The 20,609-nt window shown below is 39.0% G+C and overlaps 1 protein-coding gene across 1 annotated transcript in view; it reads right to left on the bottom strand.

The window, feature by feature from the left end:
• LOC140325390 (protein-glutamine gamma-glutamyltransferase E-like) overlaps positions 1-20,606 on the bottom strand; it is a 70,919-nt gene extending 50,313 nt beyond the window's left edge. The window contains exon 1 of the mRNA XM_072403214.1: positions 20,415-20,606. Coding sequence (XP_072259315.1) covers positions 20,415-20,606 — 192 coding nt within the window. The remainder of the gene's footprint in view (positions 1-20,414) is intronic.
• Between the last annotated feature and the right edge of the window lie 3 nt (positions 20,607-20,609).

Here is a 20,609-nt window from a genome sequence, read left to right as displayed (position 1 = left end):
GACAGCAAGAAAAATACCTGAAACATCTTCCAACTTGTCTCTATGTTATCCAAGGATAATTAAAATGCTTGGGCTTAGTACACACCAGGGTTATGCCTTAAGGGGGCATGTTAAAGAGCATTGTTTTCCTTGTTTAGAATACATGTCTAGCACACCCCAGCAAAGTCCCATTGATTTTACTACACATGGCAGTCCAAAAGCTGTATTTAAGCTGCTTTATATTGCATTATGCTCTATGGATACATCATATCCCACTGAGGTGCATTTAATTTAAGGCAAAGTAGGTCACAGACAGCTTTTTCTTATCAGTTGAATACCAATAGCAGTGTTTGCAATGATTTCCCATGACCTTAAAAATTTTGCTTTTTATTTTATTTATTGGCATTAGAGATGAGCGAATTTCTCAAAAATTTGATACGGCTTGTTCACCGAATTTTCCGAAAAGATTTGCTTGGATGCGGATTTATTTGCGGCAAATCATGTTAAAAAAGGTCTATTTCTGGCCTGCAGAGAGCCTTGATAGTGGTGTAGAACACTGTGCCTTGCAGTAACACGCATTGGGAGTCTGCTGTGGTAATGAATTAATACTGTGAGTCAGTATGACATGCAGATGACAGGCGTCACTATTAGAATCACTGCACACTTCACTTATTTGGGCAGTCACGAGGCCAAAACTGACCAAATAACTCAAGTATGAACTCACAAGCCTTACAGGTCCATGTTAGAGTCAAGAAGAAGCCCACTCCTTTTACACCCTTGTCAGGTGATTCCACAAAGATGTCTACAGAACCTGTTCTATTAACCGCTTATACAAGTAGAGCCCCCCTGACAGAGTGGAGACGGTGTCAGCACTAAGTTTGTGTTGACGTCACTGATTATTTTGCCCTTCCTCTGATCCATCAGAATGATAACCCACAAAAAACGAATCCTGTCTGTGGAGCATATGCCTTCACTCCGTCAGCATTTGCTCAATAACCCATCAGTATTGCTAATGCCAAAAAAAACAGGAGTGGATCTAAAAGAGAGATGACACATGAATGGAATATTTGCATGTCTTCTGTGTTTTGTACCCACTCCTGCTTTTGGCTACCAAATCATAAGCCAATTCTGATGGGACCATACAGGCCTTACAGCTGCTACACAGACACGATTCATTGTGCATCTCTTTTTCCTTCCTTCTGACAGATCAGAAGAAGGGTCAAATAAATAGTGATGTCATCCAGGCCAAAAAAGCAAAAAAGTGGCCCAGTCATGGAGTGGGGAGGGTGGGAGAACAGCTTGAGAAGTCCACAGAGTGGCACTATGACATAGTGGTGAGGTGGAAGCAGCATGAGACCACAGAGTGGCCCTATGACAGAGTCTGGATGTGGTGGCAGCATCGGGAGGAGGTTGACATGACTATATGTAGAATATGTGCACAGAAGGTGAAGCATGGCCAGGGTGCCAATGTTGGCACCACGGCACTGCGTCAACATACACAGCGTCACCATAAAGTGGCCTGGGAGAACCGTGGCTCCGATGTGGTGGTCCAGACTGCCGCAGCAACCGCTGCATCACCCAGTGGCACGCACCGGGTTTCAGGCAGTCAAGGCTCCACCACCTCAGCCGAAGGGAGCTGTATGTCATTGTGCCACTCTGTGGCCTAAGCATGCTGCTGCCACCTCCACACTCTGTCATTGTGCCACTCTGTAGCCTCCTGATTCTGTCGCCAACTCCAGACTCATTGTGCCACTCTGTGGTCTCCACCTGATGCTGCTGCTGCTGCCGCCACCTCTAGACTCTGTCATTGTGCCACTCTGTAGCCTCCTGATGCCGCCGCCACCTCCAGACTCTTGTGCCACTATGTGGCCTCCTCCTGATACTCAAATATGTCACTAAACGCTTTCACCACATATAACTCCAGAAGTGAACTGAGAATATATTTTTCTTTTTGTACTAAAATACATCACTAAACGCTTTCACCACAAATAACTGCAACAGTAAACTGCGTATATATTTTTCTGGATATATAAATTGGTGGAATGACAGAGCTGTATAATGGCTATTTGGATCCCCAAATAATGTTTCCCTGCACTTGTAAATCGCTTTTCTAGCACTGTCCCTAACGCCTTCTGATGTCTCTCCCTGCACTAAGAGGCTGTGAAATGATTCCTCCCTATCCTTTCCCTGCACTTATAAAATGTTTTTTCAGTTTTTTTCTCACAATGAGGTTTCTCCTAACACTCTCTCTAGCGCCTGCACACGTCTTTCCCTGCACTCAGAACGCTGTAAAATGTCTTAATCCAAGATGGCTGAGGCTATTTATAGGGCTGTGACATCACAGGGCTGGCTGGCTGCTCATTGGCTGCATGCATGGCATTATGGGTCATCCTGCCTTCCCAGAGTTCCTTGCCCCATGTCCTCAGACGTGTAGGCGCCATTTTAGGAAAAATTGCGATTCGTTACCACGAATCAAGAGGAAATTCGGATTCGTTGCGAATCGAATTTTTCCTGAAATTCGGATCGAATTCCACTTCGTCAGCTTGGATTCGCTCATCTCTTATTGGGATCAATGGCAGCAAAGTTTAGAGCTATGGGTGTAACAGGGCAGAACTCCCTCCCACTAAGCATTATGAGTTTTAAGTTTTACCAATTACTGGCGCAATTCTTTTTATATTCCAGCGGAACCTATTTTTGCAGGAATGTATACTTGTCTTATACTTGTTAATAATGAAACCAATCACACTTCTAATACAACTACTATCCTGTAGATGGCAGTATGGTAGCAATTTCTTTACATCTCTTCTTACAAAATAAAGTTAAACCTAAATCATGTGCTTTGTATTTTGGATATAAAATCTTTATGTTCTGCTATATGTTCCCCTTTTGGTCTATTACATTTACCATTAAAAGCTTTTTGTTATATCCGTTAATAAAAAAATGCCAATGGATCTTGCCAGAAATCTTGTGATCTGATCGTTTGCTGTGTTCCTAACCCTTTCTATAGATTACAGGACAAACTCTATGTTATAAAGAAGGGGGGTTTTCTGTACGCCTAAAATACTACTTTTATCCATAGATACAGTATAGGGAATTGGAGTGTGGTCACTCAGGTAGGATCATTAGGGGATAATAAGAGATAAAAATGGGTAGTAGTCAGGAATACAATTTAAAGGAAACAAAATCTCCTTTAGACTTTAGGGGTCTGTTTATAAATATTTGAACCAAAATTTACACATTTTCCATACAGAATTAAAAAATGTATAGCACAAGAGGTAATGTGTGGGTGGATAGGTGCACAGCTACACAATGGGTATTGACATTGTTATTAGATTGTTATATTTAGTTGCAAAGGTGACACTTATGATGAACATTATGAATTTGACTTGTTTTATTTGGGTTTAGTTGGGTTTTACTAAATAGCAGGGGATCACAGTAACTAGCTCAGCAAATACATAGGCGTGCTCACTCTAATTTCTGCATGTATTCGGCTTTATAGTACAGAATACAATACGCAATGTGTGGTATACACTGTACTCAACTATGAATGAACATTTCCATTGTTTAGGGTTGTGCATCCCTCTCTAATCCAGCACACATGTCCATACCAAAGACATACATAGTTTTAGTGTTGAGCCTCATGCGTGACCTCTCTGTCATTGCAGTTCTCACATACAGCATCTATTACTGGAGTAATAACAATACACATAGGATCGGCGGCAGCCCGTCACCTTGACATTTAAAATTGACTCAAATCATCGTCTGAAGACAACCTATTACCGATGACCCCTCGGTTTTAAAGACAGGCTTTATGGTAATTGTCAGTGATCCAGAATAAAACTATCCCTGTAATTACATATAACTCACTTATAAATTAACATAGCAACTTCAATTAAGTGGATGGTATGTTAAAAAAGTATAGTCTTTGCCAAATATGACCATATAGTGGCCATAACTAACTGTTCATGACTTGTGTAGCTCAGATACTCGCCCCACCTTCCCCTGCTGCAACAGCTCTCCCTCTTTACGCCTCCCGCCTTTTCCCCAAATACAGACAACACACCAGATATGTGGAAAAATGGCTTTGCAGCCGTTTATTATCCAACACAATTTTATTAACCAAAATAAACTAATATATTTTAGATAACCAAATATATATAACTTTTAACTGTGACGAATGCCCTCTCAGCCCACACCCCTGCGTATAGATTTTCCAGCATGCTCAGCAACAGTCCATGCACAATAAGGTAAGTGGGGTCATCACGGGGCAAGTTTACCCACTCTGGTAACCCTTGCCAAACACACCATCACAGGTAGACTGCCACCACGTGCTTAGACGGAAGCATGCACTGTTACCCTTGACAACTACAGTTATGCTTCTGCTTCTTTAGTGTCACCCACTGCCACTCCAGACAGGGATGTCTCAGAAATCACAATGTTTATAGTAGCGTTTCCAGTTAGTAAGTTACACTATTTCTACTGAGAGCATTCAGACATTCAGCTAAAAACATACAAAAACAGTGCATAAACAAATTATAGAAAAATATAGACTAATCAAAGAACAATACCAGAACAGAACTGAAATAGAACTATAGCAACAGCATGTCTCTGCTAGCCTTACATGGCTTTTTCTATGCCAACCACAGAGGTGTGACTAATACAATAATGCAATGACATCCGGGTGGGGGCTGTCTGAGGGGCTGTGTCAACATGAATTATAATGCTCTGTGGACACTTCCCAAAATGCCCTTGTTCTAGCCATTATTATTAATTTAACAAGTACAGGTTTTATGAACCCCCAACCCCCAGATTATTATTCACCACAAAATAAGGAGTTCGCAGAGATCAAACTAGGCATGTCTGGGATTTATGGTTCACAAGGTCAGGCTGCATATAGTTTCCAGGCTTTCCTGAGGCCTAGGAGACTAGTTCTTGGTCTTAAAATGCTCACCATAGCGGTATATTGGAAATATAAAGAAAACGTATAAATGTGTTTCAGAATACACCTCAGAGTTCAATCAGGGCCACTCTGCTGGCCTTATCTCAGTTTTTTGACCCCTGGAGACACAAAACTCCAACTTTTACAATGGGTGTTGTAAACTACAGAGTCTGGAGGATGCTGGTTGTCAGATCAAGAACTATCTGATAAGGGGAAATTTATGACCCAGATCTGTTAGAAAGACAATTTCCAACAAAGACATTTTAAAAGAAGACCATTTGTTATATTTAAAGGGAAAATCAGGACTTCATATTTTACACAATATCACATTAACCATATAACATTATTACAATATAACAATACCCAAACACTGTATTGTCAGGTTGCAGGTCCTTGAAGGCCTTAATCCCATCTGAGTCTGCCACTACCATGATATTGTTGCTCCCCACCACCCTATTCCTCCTCAGGAACACCTTTTGGGTACACAACCTCCAAACGTAAACACTTACAAGGCTTCCATACCATAGATGGATTCACCCAACAATAACCCAAAAACACTGCTCAGGACCCCAAACCACCAACCTCCAATAACAATCTATTGGGAGGGCGGCCGTGGAACTGTTCTCCTCGGTCCTAGTAAGAGAGACCCTAAATTTCCTGTTTCCTTACTTTTCTGCCCTCCACACTCCACCACCAATTCCTTACCACCGATCACCTTATTTCACCCGCCCCTCAAAACAATTCACCCTTTTTCTTCAATTCTTTTCATTTTTAGTTTCAAATTGATACTATACTGAAATTTTACAAAGTTATATTTTTATATATATTGGACCTAAAAGCCAGGGCCAGGGACTTTTGACTCCAGAGGAACCAATTAATTGAGTGCCAATAGGAAAAAAATCTTACATTAGTGGTCAGCTGGAAGAATGTTTCATATATATTCGTAGTCTGAATGCCACCCCAAAAATAAGACAATTATTTCTGCTGTCTTGCTACTAGTTCTGAAATATGGTGTTGACTTTTGAACTATTCAGTCACCAGGTGAGGTCAATCATTCACAACTCAGGAAACTCCTGGAGGGGCCCTAGTGCAGTTACACTAACTGGGTGCCCAGTTTCAGCTCCTGAACATCTAGAATTGTATTTGCTTACCACAGCTGTTTTCTGGGCTTTATCAAATGCCTAAAAAATGCTATAAGTTTTCATTTAATCAGGTCATTTAAAGCTGGTAGTAGTTAGTCACATTCAACCGGATGTATTAATAATGGTATAGACCTGGGTCATCTAAGTCCAATCCCTATGGAATGTGTCAAGGCAAATGCTGATATATAGGTATATTAGAAAATAAGTTAAATATATTCTAAATGCTATAATGGAACTAAACTCCCCTCTTCTTGTTCAATTGGTGGCACCAAAATGTCCAAATGGTGCTTTTTCTAGGTTTAGAGGTCTTCTAAAATCTTGATTGGCTGGTTCAGAATGATGTAATTCCCATGCATGTTTACCAGGAGTCATTTGTTCCAGCATCAAGGCATGCCAAGAATGTACATGCACATGCTCAGTGTATGTTTTACAGAAGATTGAGCAAGCACCTTGAGCAAGCAACAAGCAGGTAAGTTTGTTTTATTGCAGAAGATACATAACATGTCCCTTCTGCAATGAAAAAATGCTTACTCACAGTTTAGTAAGATTATTTCACTTTAACTTAAGTGCCTATATAGACAGGATTGCCATTGGAAACTTTGGGGTTCAACTCCCTGGGTTCCCCTCCCCTATGTCTAAAAGTATCCCTTGTCCCTACTGATGGCAGCCTGGTATGGAAACAACTACACATCACATAGTACAGTATTTTGAAGAAGACTAAACCTGCTCCCAGTATATAAGTAGATCCAAATTCTAACTGGGTGTAATTTAGTTTTTTACAGTGCTGCGTAATATAAAATAGCCATCTCTTTTTTTATTTTAGAAATGGGTGTTTTCTACTTTATTTTAATGATTAAGCATCTGCTGCAAATGTCCCCTAACCTGTTTGCACCATTACCTGTCATTCTGCATTCCCTATTGAAGCAGCTTCACATTATTGATCTGGACTGACAATGGTGGTTGTCCACTTGGCTCTCCACTGGAAGTTCTTGTAAGAGGGTGACTTTCTTAACACAAGACAACTGACCTATCAATTAATTCATTAGTATTAGTATTTTTCTATATTTATTTAGCATTATCATCTTCTGTGGTGCTGTGTATGTTTAAACTGTGGAAGGAAGTTTACAAAGGGCAGATGAATTTGGTATACATATCCCATTGGATATGTTGGAAACTTGCCATTGCTAAGTACTAATCACAGGGTAGCAATTCATGTGTATGGATAATGCTATATAATTACAAATTATCATAATGATTTATGATAATTTTGCTGTCCGTAAAGTACATTCTTTGCCCAATTGCAGGATAAACCTTTATGTAACAGAGAGAAATAGGTATTGGCATCTATAGCCTTTCTGCATTTCAATGTAACAATTCAAAAAAATCACTTCTTAGATGCGGTAGCTTTTAATGCCTTTCCACCTAAATGTTTTATATTTTTGTATAACTGTCAGTAACACAACTCCTGTCCTAGGATGACAATGCTTACTTACTGTACTAAACCTATAAAGGAGCAGCATTGTGACCCTAAGTTGCCCTTTCAGTTTGTGCTACAAACACCTCGCCTCCCATCCTCTACATAGAGAGAAGTGTTTTATAATTCTAAGAAGATTGCTGTGAATAGTTTGCTGTTAAAAGTTCAGTGCAGTGGTCCCGAACCGGTGGTCCGCGAGAAAATCTTGGTGGTCCCCAACTCTGTCCCACATATGGACACAACGCGCCCACTCTCCCATTGCTAAACATTCTGGGAGGACTGTAGCGCAGGACTGTGGACACAACTTTTGTTGCATCCACAGTCCTGCGCTATTGTCCCCCAGAATGTTTAGCAAGCAGATCTGAGCCTGCGATGGGAGAGTGGATGAGTTCTGGCATCATGACATCACTCTGGGGGAAGTTTCTTCCTCTTTGAGTTACACATGGCTCCCTGCCCATGCGCAGTCTGGTTCATGAGTCCATGAGGTCCGAAAGGTTGGTGACCACTGATTTAGTGCACAGGAAATTTACGAGAACAAGTTTCAATTTTTTTGTATAGATTTTAATTTTTTTTATTTAAACATATATAAAAAAAATTACCTTCACTATCTAAAATAATAATTGCCTGGAGCTTTGGGAACTTTTCAAGTTATCTACCTTGAAATAAGGTTCCCTTGGCAGAGGATGCTTGCAAATTCAATTTAGATGTTTGCAAACTTCTAGTAACTGAGGAAACCAGTCACACAAGCATGAGATTTCTGGGGGCTTTATAGCACAGGAGCAGCAACAGACCAGCTAAGTTATTTATGTGGTCTCCCAAACAGAAAGCATGTGATTTAAATAAGGCACTGTAGAATAAAATAGATCCCTAACTGGCAGAGAGGTTAAGCCCTTTCAGTGCCAACATGAGTGCTGCTAAACACAGAAAGCTAAAACTAACAACTTTTTCAGACTGTATTTGAAAAACATAAAATACATACCATAAAAATGAAACAAATAAAAACCATCATTAAATGATACAATAAAAAAACATAACTGTAATAAACTGTGTTTTTATTGTTGTTCAGAGTTCTGCTTTACACCTCCCAAGGACTAATATGTATGGCTTAGCTCACCGTGCACTGCACCACAGCCATGGGGAAAGCTTGCCGGTCTTGTCTTTCTGCCTGACCAGTAGTCATCATTTAAAAACACAACACATAAATATGCCATCTATAAGGCCCTTAAAGGATCCAATCAGATCTTCAACTGTTTTGGATGATGGTAAACTTTGCATGTTGTGTGGCTCATTTGTTTTGTCCAAACCCAGAGCACAAAAATGAATACTCTCCGTAATTGACTTTTAATTAGTGTATAACATTCGTATGATGCATCCTGATAATTGAGGTCTCATTAGTGCCCTGGAATTATATAGATCTAGGTATATCATTACTGTCATTTATATGCTATGGAACTGGTAAATTAGAAATTATCATGACTACTCCAGAAGTTGGATATTAGGAAATAATGGGGCTTATTTATAAAGAAGAAAACAGGTCTATTTTTCTGTTTGTCCCATTTGTAAAAATGGTAATCAACTGAAAAGTTCAAATTTTAGCGAAATCTTTTGTTTTAGAAGATCACCACTTTGCCATATTTAAAGCAGGGAGAAGCCTGATCAAAACTTATTCGTAGGCACAAAACAATATTCATTGATGTCAAACCAATATGCTCTTCTTTTAAATTTGTCACTTTTGTAGTAAAGTCTCTATCACATTCCAAAAAGTAGTGTTGTTTATCAGAATGGTAATGCCCACTGTTTCCTTGTGCATTCACATTTATGGTAACACTCATTCTTGTGAGTAGCTGTGTGCATTAAGTTAACTTAATGGGCCAACTTAATGGGCTAAACTATATTTACTGGATGGTCTTCAGATATTGCCATATGAACTGACTACCTTATCGTGTTTTCCTACTAGTTGCTATTTGCTTCAAGTCTGCTTCTACTCTGCAAATCTGTTGCTTACCTAGCCGATGCAGTTTGCCTACTGTGCCAACCTTCCATCTAATGCTTCATGCCTAAAGCTTCTGGACCAGCAAGCTACATAACGATTGCTAACCCAGTCTACCTCTATTTATGCTTTGCCTTGGACTTGCTTCCACCACGCCTGCTTAGGGCCCATATCGGGCGTGAATCTGAAGTGTGTACAGCGTGCGTTGTTCATCGTCTAAAAAAGACCGTCCTGGCGGATCCAAGGATGATGAATGATCATAATGCAAGTGAAGGAGAAGAGCGCACAGCAGGGTGCCACTTCATCGTTCTGCCCCTCCCCTCTCCATAGAGCAGAACGGTCCTGTATGTACAGCATCATTCATGTATCGTGGAGTGCTTAGTCATTATAAAGGATCGTGAAAGATCCTTTCCAACGACTATAATTGCAAGCGTGTATGCGGCTTAAGCGTGATTCTGCCTGCTCAGCTTTGTTACCAGCTTCAGCTTTGTCTTAGACTATGCACCCACTTGCTGTACTGCTCTTGCATTCACCAATAATTTTACCATTTTTATCTGATGCGCCCTCACTGGTAATCATGTGACCACTATTTAATGTTGCTGCGTAATGCTGCGTAATTTGTTGGTGCTATATAAATCCTGTTTATTATTATTTATAATAATAACAATATTAATAATGCCAAAGCTATTAGGTAGAAAGGAGGAAACCTGGGGCAGCATTTACAATAAAATGTAAATGTAATGACTTACCAAAAATGTGAATCCTATATGGAATGCACCTATAGCTGATTAACAGAACCTTGGAGCTCTCAGTAGACTAGTAGTTGAGCAGTCCACAAATCCCTGCTTTTGTTCAGATTGACAGTATTTGACTTGCTCATCAAATAAATATTTTAAAGGCTTTGCAAATTTCCAGTACTTTTTATGTTGAATATCATGAAAAGTACTGAACTGTGGGGAGTTAGGAGGCATATCATATATCCTCATACCCAGCAGGTATTTATTCAGAGGTGAATAAGAGTGGCCAAAGACTGCTGGAAGGCTTACTATTATATTTTACATATTTTCAAGTCTTCAAAAACCACTTTTATACATACAGCATGCCTGCCTTTAAACCTAATATTTATAGTCATATTTTATATTATTGTATTAGGCGGTGTGTCATGTTGGGAGTTCATTTTCATGTAATAAATATGTCATCTTGACATTTATTGCATTGTGGTTGAACAAATACAAAAGAGCTCTGGCTCAAAAAAAATATTTACAAGTCTATGAAAAGAAAATAAGCCTCATATTTGCTGGCAGGAGGAAAACAAAAATGTCACATTAACACAAATAAGATACTTACTTTTTTCATTCCTGACAAACCGTCTACCTATTTTACAGGCTTTATATTTGTGGACGTGCATTTGGGTGCAATAACTTTACATCTATTGGGCAGCATGGTGGCTCACAGGTAGCACTCTGGCCTTTGCAGCTCTGAGTTCCAGGTTTGAATCTCGGCCAGGACACTATCCGCATGGAGTTTGCAGGTTCTCCCCATGTCTGTGTGGGTTTCCTCCCACAGTCCAAAAACATGCAATGAGGTTAATTGGCTTTCTCCCAAAAATTGACCTTAGACTGTATAAATGACACATGACCATGGTGGGGAAGTTAGACTGTGAGCCCCTTTGAGGGACAGCGACACCACTATGGACTTTGTACAGCGCTGCATAATATGATGGTGCTATATAAATACTATGTAGTAGTAGTAGTACAGTGCTCTGCAATGCACCTACATAAAAACAAAGTGCAACACACAAATGGTGCAGGACCTATTTGTTTGCATGAAGGTTCACTCACCGCCTATTTTTTTAAATGACTACTCAACATAAAACAACTTGGGCACAATAGTTGTCATAATTTATGTTCTCGGGTTCAACCATTCCCTATACAAATTTCCAAATGTATTCAGCATTGTGCTACCTCTTTACATATTATCTGGCTGTTGCCGAATTAATTGGCTACAGATGTTTTTTGTGATGGTTTGACTAATTGCGTGATGCTGACAGGTTACAAGTTCATTACATGAAATTTTATTAGCACACATAAAACATCCTGGGATTACTTTTTTTCTGCTCACTCCCTTGATTTAGATGTTTGTGGTTTCTTTGCACACACAAATAGGAGATTCTGCTTCTCGGATGTGTGCAGGCTAGATTTGACTGCTGGTAAAGTAGGTTTATGTAAATCCTAACTTTAGCTAAACATGTTTTAATTATTTCTTTATTTTAGGAGCAAGTAGAGAAGCAGTAAAACCTGTCAGGTTTTAAAGGGTAATTATATTGTAATACAAATGAATAATTCTAACTTTACCCTATACCATTTCTGGAAATCAATGGGTGGCCCAGTATGGAAAGTATCGCCAAAGCTTGATTTTTCTTCTAAACAAACGGGGTTAGGTGGTGCAGGAAACAAATGCCATAGAATATAATAGTATAGGTCTAAATTGTTATGTATGTACTGTTATGCAAGTCATTTTTGTATTTCTTTCTATGAAGAGGATCCAGTCACCCTGCTATTTTTAACAAAACAATAGAGGACTGCTGGCATAGATAGGTGGGATTTCATCAGGCAGGTCAGTAAACTTATTATTATTATAAACAATTTAAAGCAAAATACAGGCTCAATAAAGGGAACTTGTATTGGGCCATCGGTACAGACACTGTTCCCCTTCATTTAACCAGAACACTTTGGAGACTAGGACCACTGGAGGCGACTTCTTGCTCATGGTGGATGATAGATCTGTATTGATTTCAATCACAGTTCACAGTCCTAGGTCACATGACCTAAATTTTAGAGATGCTAAGGTCAATCATTAGCTAAAGACTTCTTGTAGCAGAGCGCTATAATCCAATGACAGTTGGGATACATTAATCAGAATGTTATTATTTTATTTTATTACCAGTGATCCTGCTTTAAATAATCTTTTGGAAATACAAATTCCAATAGAAATATTGGGACTTGTTATTGTGCTTTGAAAATCCATTTCCAAACATTTGTCCTGGAAAGATAGATAATTACAGAGGGCCTCAACATGTTTTTATGAAGCTGTAGGATCCCGAGAGGATTTATGCTTGATACAATTTATTACTGCATTCCCTACATCTCAGTAACCCCCTGAACCATCATGCTATTTCTAGTGAGCCCCAATGCAGCGGTGGAACTTTGTTTTACAAACCTCTACCAATTCACTTGCCTTTTTGGAATGTTGGAAGTTAAACTGTACATTTATTTGTTTAGCTATGTACATAGAGCTGAAAGAGAGACATTTTTGGAGAAATGAATGACAGAGATTGATTTCAAAAGAAGGAAGACTTCTCGAGATCTAAAGGATCTTTAGGAGCTTCCCCTTTCAGTTGCATCTTGATGACTATTACAACAGCAAACAATAGAGTACAATGGGCCACAAATCTCATATGTTGCTAAGTCCCCATAAATCAGCCTCATTGTCACAAAACACCATCCAGGTAATTATTTGAGGATCAACTTGTAAAAAGTCCAAGCTGCTCTGATAATTTCTGCATAGCGTCATCATAGAAGCCAAAGGGCCAATTGTTCTACTCAAACAAGCCAATTGTTCTGATGTAGAAGGTATATTATTTGTGAGACACATACCCTTGTTTTGAGCACTCAACTATACTGTAGGTCAGATTTTTTTTTAATAATTTAGTAATTTTTTACATCTGTGCATTGCAGTGTTCATGTATTTTTGTTTACTGTAGTTGTACATTGGGTGCACTGTATCCCAATGCACATAAAGCCTTTTAATACTCCTAAAAAATTAACCCCATTCATTTGTAGTGAAAATGTAGCATTTGAGTTTATCTTGTGCCACTAAGCTATTAAAACCCTGCATGCCCCCTAAGCAGTCACTTTTTAGGCATAGCCATGTATTGATCTCCAGCTGTTTGTAATGTTGAACTCCAGATTTACAGTCAGTCTTGTATAACTGTATGAGCCCTTCTATTGTACTTAATACACTTACTCTGATTACCCTGCAAACTGTGAGCTTCTGACAATGTGCATTAGGAGGTGTATGCAGTCAGAAAGAGCCCGCATCATTGGAGGCTGTCCATTCGATGAGCCAAAGTGCCCATGCTTTAAAGAAGTCCGGTGTATACTTTTTGCCCCACTTCTTACAATTAAGGTAAATTCCTATTGATTTATTTCTGTACTTTTTAGAGGACTTTATCAAGTGTAGGGACATTCACCCTCAGTAGCATGGAAGGCCTATGGACACCACCAGAAAGAAAAAACAAAACTCTGCAAACAGATATCCCGATAGAATTAGCAATATCTGTTTATGAGGTCAATGTTAAGGTGTCTGTTACATTATTTTGATATGATATTTTTGGTACACATGTTTTACTACAGCATACATTAAGACATTAATTCACATTGGACCTTTTTCAAAAATCTCTGAGAATACATTATTGAACAAGTATTGCTATTAGGTAGGTATACATATTACACAGGGTCCATCCTCAAGTCATATTGAGCATCTTCATCTACTACAAAAAATGATAGGGGTTTCGTTTGGATCCCTCTCTGTAAATGCAGACACACAAAAACATACTACATTATAAAATATAATAACATTTATTTACAAAGATTAAATACAAATATATCAATAGCATAACATATAGTTGCTCTAATTGCTTCTGCGTAATTACAAATATATCCAACTGCATCTTCAGAACCATGCTTCACAAGCTTCTGGTCAATCATACACCATATTATTAGTTGTAATGATAATCATAGTATTCTTGTAACCAGAAGCCCTCTAACTTCAACAGGTTTCACAGTTTAAAAAACTGCTCTTTCAAAAACCATAGGAGGGGCCAATCAAATCCATACTCAAAGGTATTATGTGTTTATGTTAAAGACTCTCACATCACCCTTCAATGAATTTCTGCATACACATCACGCGCAGAGATAAGTCTATCAGGAAGTCATTTCTCCTCAACTGGAACCCCTTGATAGAAGGACATATGTCCCCAATATGCAGTGTCCTGGATGTGAGGCCGGCTTCAGACCAAAAGAACCCCCTTTAATTTTTTGTAGTAGTCTCTGAGAATACAAGTAATACAAGTACATTTTAAGAAATCCATCCTTTGAGTTTGTTGGATCACCCATGACCTTCCAAGATAATCTATCTTTCACAGTCTTGGAGATCTTTAATAAATCAGGCTTCATGTGTGTTGCACTGCAATGATATTCGTATGAATAGACTCAGCACACCCAGTGTACCATTATGGTCTTACATTATAGCACAACCCAACATAAAATCTTTGTAATTTGCTTAATTAAAAAAAAAGTACTACAAAAGTAGTTTGTTATACCCTTGAAGGGCATTGACAGTCTGTTCAAAATGTATTTTCATATTGTGCATCAGCAACATTTTGCAACCTTTTAGGGTTAAGACCTTTGCAAGTTTCCTATGTCCTTAAATAATCAGCTGTCCTTGCTGAACTAGGACATTTAAAAACTGTATGTTATGGATCATCGTTCCGACACCTATATATCTTGGCCATTTGTCAGACATGTGAAAACTTTGTGCAAAACCATAGTGTGTAATTTTAAATGAAAATGTTTGTGCTTTGTGGTCATAACAAACAAAATATATAATCAGACAACAAATTGCTGGGTGCAAAAGGCCAATGAGAAACCTTCTTAAGCAAACAATTATGTTAGCCAATCATTAAATGTATGGGTTTGTGTGTAATAATTGGCCGTTTCTGCACCAAGTATTTCTAAACTGTATTTAGTTCAGTTTAACTTTTGACATTCAGCAGTGGCGTCACTAAGGTTGGTATCACCCTGTTTGATAACAAGTGGAGTCATATAACCCCCCTCCCCCACCACCACCACTACCACCACCACCAACATGAACCTCTTACCATACCAGATCATTCTGAATCCTTAGTATGAGTGTTTTTCTTAATAATATTAGTCATATGATCTAACTTACGTAGAGGCTGTAGACATAAGCATGCGGACATTACACTATATTGGAAACTCATACAAAGCCCACTGCTTGTTGTGTATGTTAACAGGAGGTTCACTCTTTGTTGTATATAATAGAAATATAGCACTGTAAACCCATTAACAATAGCTTTGTATATAGTAATCAGCATTTCATTAGGCTGGTTCAGTTACCTAATAACTGTGAGCAAATTAGAATTTTCCAAAGTATGTCCAAAATGGCCAAAATATTCTCGAACCAAACTAGTTAAAAAAGTTCAAGAATTAATTTAAGCACTTCTACATTCAAAACTTTCTTTCCCTGGCCTCTGGAGCTGTAAACTTGTGAACCATTTTATCAAAATCAATTCTTTTGCCCTGTGTCTTCTAATGACACCATCTGTCTGCCAACATTCTGGACCATTAATGGAGGAGAGCTCAGGCAGATGGTTGTTGCGGGAGCATGGAAAAATGTATGTATATCACCCTAATCAATCATTTTGGACAAGAGTCTAGTGGTCCATATTATCAAAAACTACTTTTTTGCATTCTGGTTATTAAAAGTACGTTACCTTTATTCTCTATAGCAAATATGTGTGGTTGTTTTTAGAATGGAATAATTACACAACATTGTTGTCAAACTACAGTTTTCTAATTGTTTTCTGCAGTAGAGTCCTAAGAATTTAAAGGGGTCATATGAATCCTCTGATCAAAAAGACTTTAACACAACGAATGAAAGTGATTCATGGATTTGTAATATGCTGGCCAATCTCCAAAATCTGCTTTACATTAAAAGGATCTTGTATCTGTCCCATCATTAATAAGTGGTTGAACCTCTTCCAAGGTATTTACATGGTAATTAACTAGTAGGAGGAGAACTATCTTCAGTTATAAATACAGCTTACATCTGACCTGCTGTCATATTATGAATGAACATAGGTTGAATCACACACAGGAGTACATTGGAAGCAATGACAAGTGAGTACTAAAATGAGTTCTTGTAATGCTCTTTTATGAATCCATGACATGTATTTGTGGACCTGGATAAAGTCTGCAAATACTTTTGGACTGGGACCTATGTCTACCTTGTTGTGTTCTTTCGTTATTTGATAGATTGAATTTCTATGTACAATATATATGTTGAATAGGTATGTTGTACAATATGTAATGACTGATGGAAAATGTTTTCAGAAATTAGGTTCTTTGTAATTGAGGGGGAAAGGTCCTCTCTATTTAGAAAAAGTGCTCCTGTTATTGGGCAGTTTTTAAAGTATATCTAAAGTAATTTTTTGTTTTAGATGTAGTTGGTAGCAGTTGCAATTTGGTCATCTTTTTATTTGCTGTATGTGTCCCCATTGAGGAGCTTCAACTCTTTGCTTGTCCTGTTCACCATTGTCATTAGAACAAAAAATGAAAGGAAATCCAACATTTTGATGTTGGAGAAATCTTCCAATATAGAAAATAATTCTGACGACATTGTTACTGAGAGACAATTTACCTTTATTTGGATATATCTCAAAACAGTTTTTATTGTTCCCTACTCTACCCAAAACATAAAATTGGCGTATGGAGTTCAATACATGCATCTATGGTTATTTATTTTGGCTTTAAATCATTTAGGGTCAGTGTCAATTGGCTTTTGTTCACTTTAAGTTGGTTTAAGTGTATGGAGATTCAAAACTGACTTGAAGTAGGTTTAATGCAGGTCAGAAGGTGGTCAACTGTAATTCAAATGCACTCATTTGAGTGGCCAGATACCTGAATTGAAGTTGGGGGAATATGATAGCCTATTCCTGATGGGGGGGGGGGGGGGGGGGGATGTGGTACCATTCTGTTTTTGGGGTATTTATCTGCAGCAGGGATTAGTGCCCTTATCAGGACAGGAGGAAAATGGATGGGGCAAAATACTGTCAAATGCCTTTGCCTTTGGCCAGAGGGTTGGTAATGCGAGGAAGGTTACGTTACAACATGACAATTACCCAATACACACAGCAAAATTTACCACGCAGTTGCGTGATGCTCATAAATGTTGGATGGACCAGTATTGTAGATACAAGACCTCTCCCTACTATAAATACTAATACTATCTATTATTAAAAGCAATAGTAGTAATAACAATCAAAGAAACAGGGTTAATAGAAATATTAGTGGTATAGTAGTTATAAATGCTATTGTGTCCGCCTATATAATTTTGTGCAAAGTAGCATACCACATGCTACATGCTGCAATGAAAACCAGTAAAAAAAGGCAAAAAACTTACAATAAAGAAAGTGTTTGGTGGTGACTGGGAATCTAAAATAGTTTGTCCTCTATTTGGTCTAAGTTGAAAATTGGGGTTACAGTAAAGTTTCTTCTTGTCCTAAATCAGATGTGTTTAAATATGGATATTCCAGATGGCTTAGAGTCACCCAATCCAACCATTTTCAGATCTAATCATCCAGGAGAAGCATAGTGTTTCACTGCACTGGAAAAAACTTTGGTTGGCAAACTGTTTATATAATGTTATTCCTTCCTGACCTAATTGGTGCTGAATAAATCAAGCAGCTTCTCCTTTCCTCTCTTGGTCAGGCATAAACTTGATCAATAAGCTAACAAGGGCATTCCTATTTATTCAGCTGCCAGTAAATGTTTTCACCTGATGGCAGTCAGACTTTGTCAATATACAATTTATTCCAATATACAGGCAGCTCATCTAAAATACCAGACTTGCTAAATTTCTGTTTAGGAGCTCTAAGAGCTCCCAATGTTAAAAAAGGCAATGGCCAGCTGAATTAAAATGTGAAGAGTTAGTTGCCCCAATATCTTAACAAATGTCTTACATTTATAAATGTACCTGTTGGAGTGATTGGCATGAATGATTATTGAACAAAGAACTAAAAGATTGCACAATTTTCTGTTCTATTGTGGATTGCACAATAACCGTTAAACAAGCTTGCTGAGTGTTTTACTTACTAGGTAGGAGGATCACAATGATGGGTGGGAACAATAATACCTCACAATAATTACATTGACTATACACCTAAAAACAAAACTTAAAAATATGTGATCATTTAAAACACCACATCAGTACACTTAAATTATATGAATTAAAAGTGAAGCCTTACCCATTACAACCCCTCCCAAAGTGGATTCAGCTGTAGGTAGACTACAACAATTCTAAGGTTTAACATATCAAAACATAATAGAAAATCATCCTGTCCTTAGAAGGTTTTAAAATTAGATATATACAACCAAATGAACAACAATGTTAGTGGAAAACCTCCAAGATAGTTTGCTAATCTTCCCAAGAATGGACATCACAGCAAACTCACCTCCAGGTCAGACCACATAATGCCTAGAGAAAAGCTAAGAGCTACACCTCAAACCCTAAAGACAAATAACAAAGACTCTTTCCCTATAGAGAACATGGCAACATAGCTTAGGTTTGCAAAAAGACATTTGAACAAACAACAAGTGTACCGAAACATGACTAGGGTAGTTTGGATCTCCCGCTCCCACCCCCTAAAGAAAAACCCCAACACAAAGCTTTCCCAGCAAAAAACCTTTCCCACGCCCCCAACGACTTTTTCCCCCTGAACTTTTCCCGCACTTTCCCCAACTATTGCCTACCAGCCTCTACTCCCCCCAAAAACACACCGACACCTTCCTTGGATTTAAAATGGCTGGCAAGCAGCCGATTTATTAACAAAACAACTTAAATAACAATAAATAAGCATTAATTGGAACAGTATTTAAATAACATATAAATATTACCTCAATTAACATCACCTAACATATATAAGAACATATAACAATAATATACTCTTTATATATTCTTTACAATTCTTACTAATATAAAACTTTTCTCCACCCAAACAAACTGTAAACACAACCCCATTTTTCCACTGTGCCCAATTGCACTATAACCAAAAACCAACTGTAGTTTACTCCACCAGGCTGCAGGTCTAGGAAAAGGTAAAGTCTGCTCCAACCAAAATTGTTTAAAACACACACTGGCCCCTAGCTGCCAGGGTGCCACACCATACCACCATTTAAATTGGCACCCTACCAATGGGTTGCCTTTCCCAAATGACCAACAGGACTCTTACCCTCCTAAACCGCAACCCCCTCTACCACCTAACCTTGCTCCAATGGGAGGGAGGGTGGGTGGTAATTTTCCTTCCCTGAAAAAACTGTCCCTCACTTCTGACAGACCCTCTTACTTAAACCTTTCTATTCTCCTCCGCTCTACTTCCGACCCGACCTCTAGTTAATCCCACCCCTTAACATCTTTCCTTCACATTAACCACTACTAAACCTGCAAAAAAGAGGGGGGGGGGGAGCTGCCCAATCGCACCCAGTCATGCCGGCCCTACGCTTAGTCCCCTGCTGCAGGCCTCCCTTGACTAGGGAAGTTTGGATCTCCCGCCCAGCACCGCCTCAGGGGCCACACCATAACACCATTTAAATGGGCACCCAACCATTGGATTACCCTTCCCAAATGGCAAATGTACCGGCTCCACCCCTGTCCTCCAACCCCCCAAATGTTCACATAACTGCCCCCACTCTGACCAAACTGCAGCATAAGCCCCCCAAGTCCTCTCACTTACTGACCTTTTAATCATATTACCAATCAATCCAGTGCAAGCCTCCACAACACCTCTGGACAAGGCTCCCCATGCTGCTCTGCTTCCGGCGCCAACATGTGAAACCTGTCCCACTAGAAACGAGATAAGGCATCAGCTATGACATTGCTCACCCCAGGAATATGACTCGCAAACAAATAAATATTATGCTGCAGACATTGCAGCACCAAACGCCGCAACAGCCGCACTGCTGGTGCTGATGAAACAGACAGGCTATTAATAGCCTGCACTACACCCAGGTTATCGCAAAGAAACCTCACCTTCTTGTCTGCCAGCGCCTCTCCCCACAATTCAACAGACACCACAATAGGAAACAGTTCCAACACCACTAAGTTCTTAACCAACTCTGCCTCTACCCACTCCTGTGGCCATGCCCCCACGCACCATCTACCCTGAAAATATGCTCCAAATCTCATAGAACCCGCCGCAACGGTAAACAGCTCCAAATCCATAGT

This window comes from Pyxicephalus adspersus, chromosome 3, assembly GCF_032062135.1.
Source record: "Pyxicephalus adspersus chromosome 3, UCB_Pads_2.0, whole genome shotgun sequence".
Taxonomy (NCBI): domain Eukaryota; kingdom Metazoa; phylum Chordata; class Amphibia; order Anura; family Pyxicephalidae; genus Pyxicephalus; species Pyxicephalus adspersus.
Note: the sequence above shows the minus strand (reverse complement) of the source record. Positions and strands in the feature narration are given on the sequence as shown.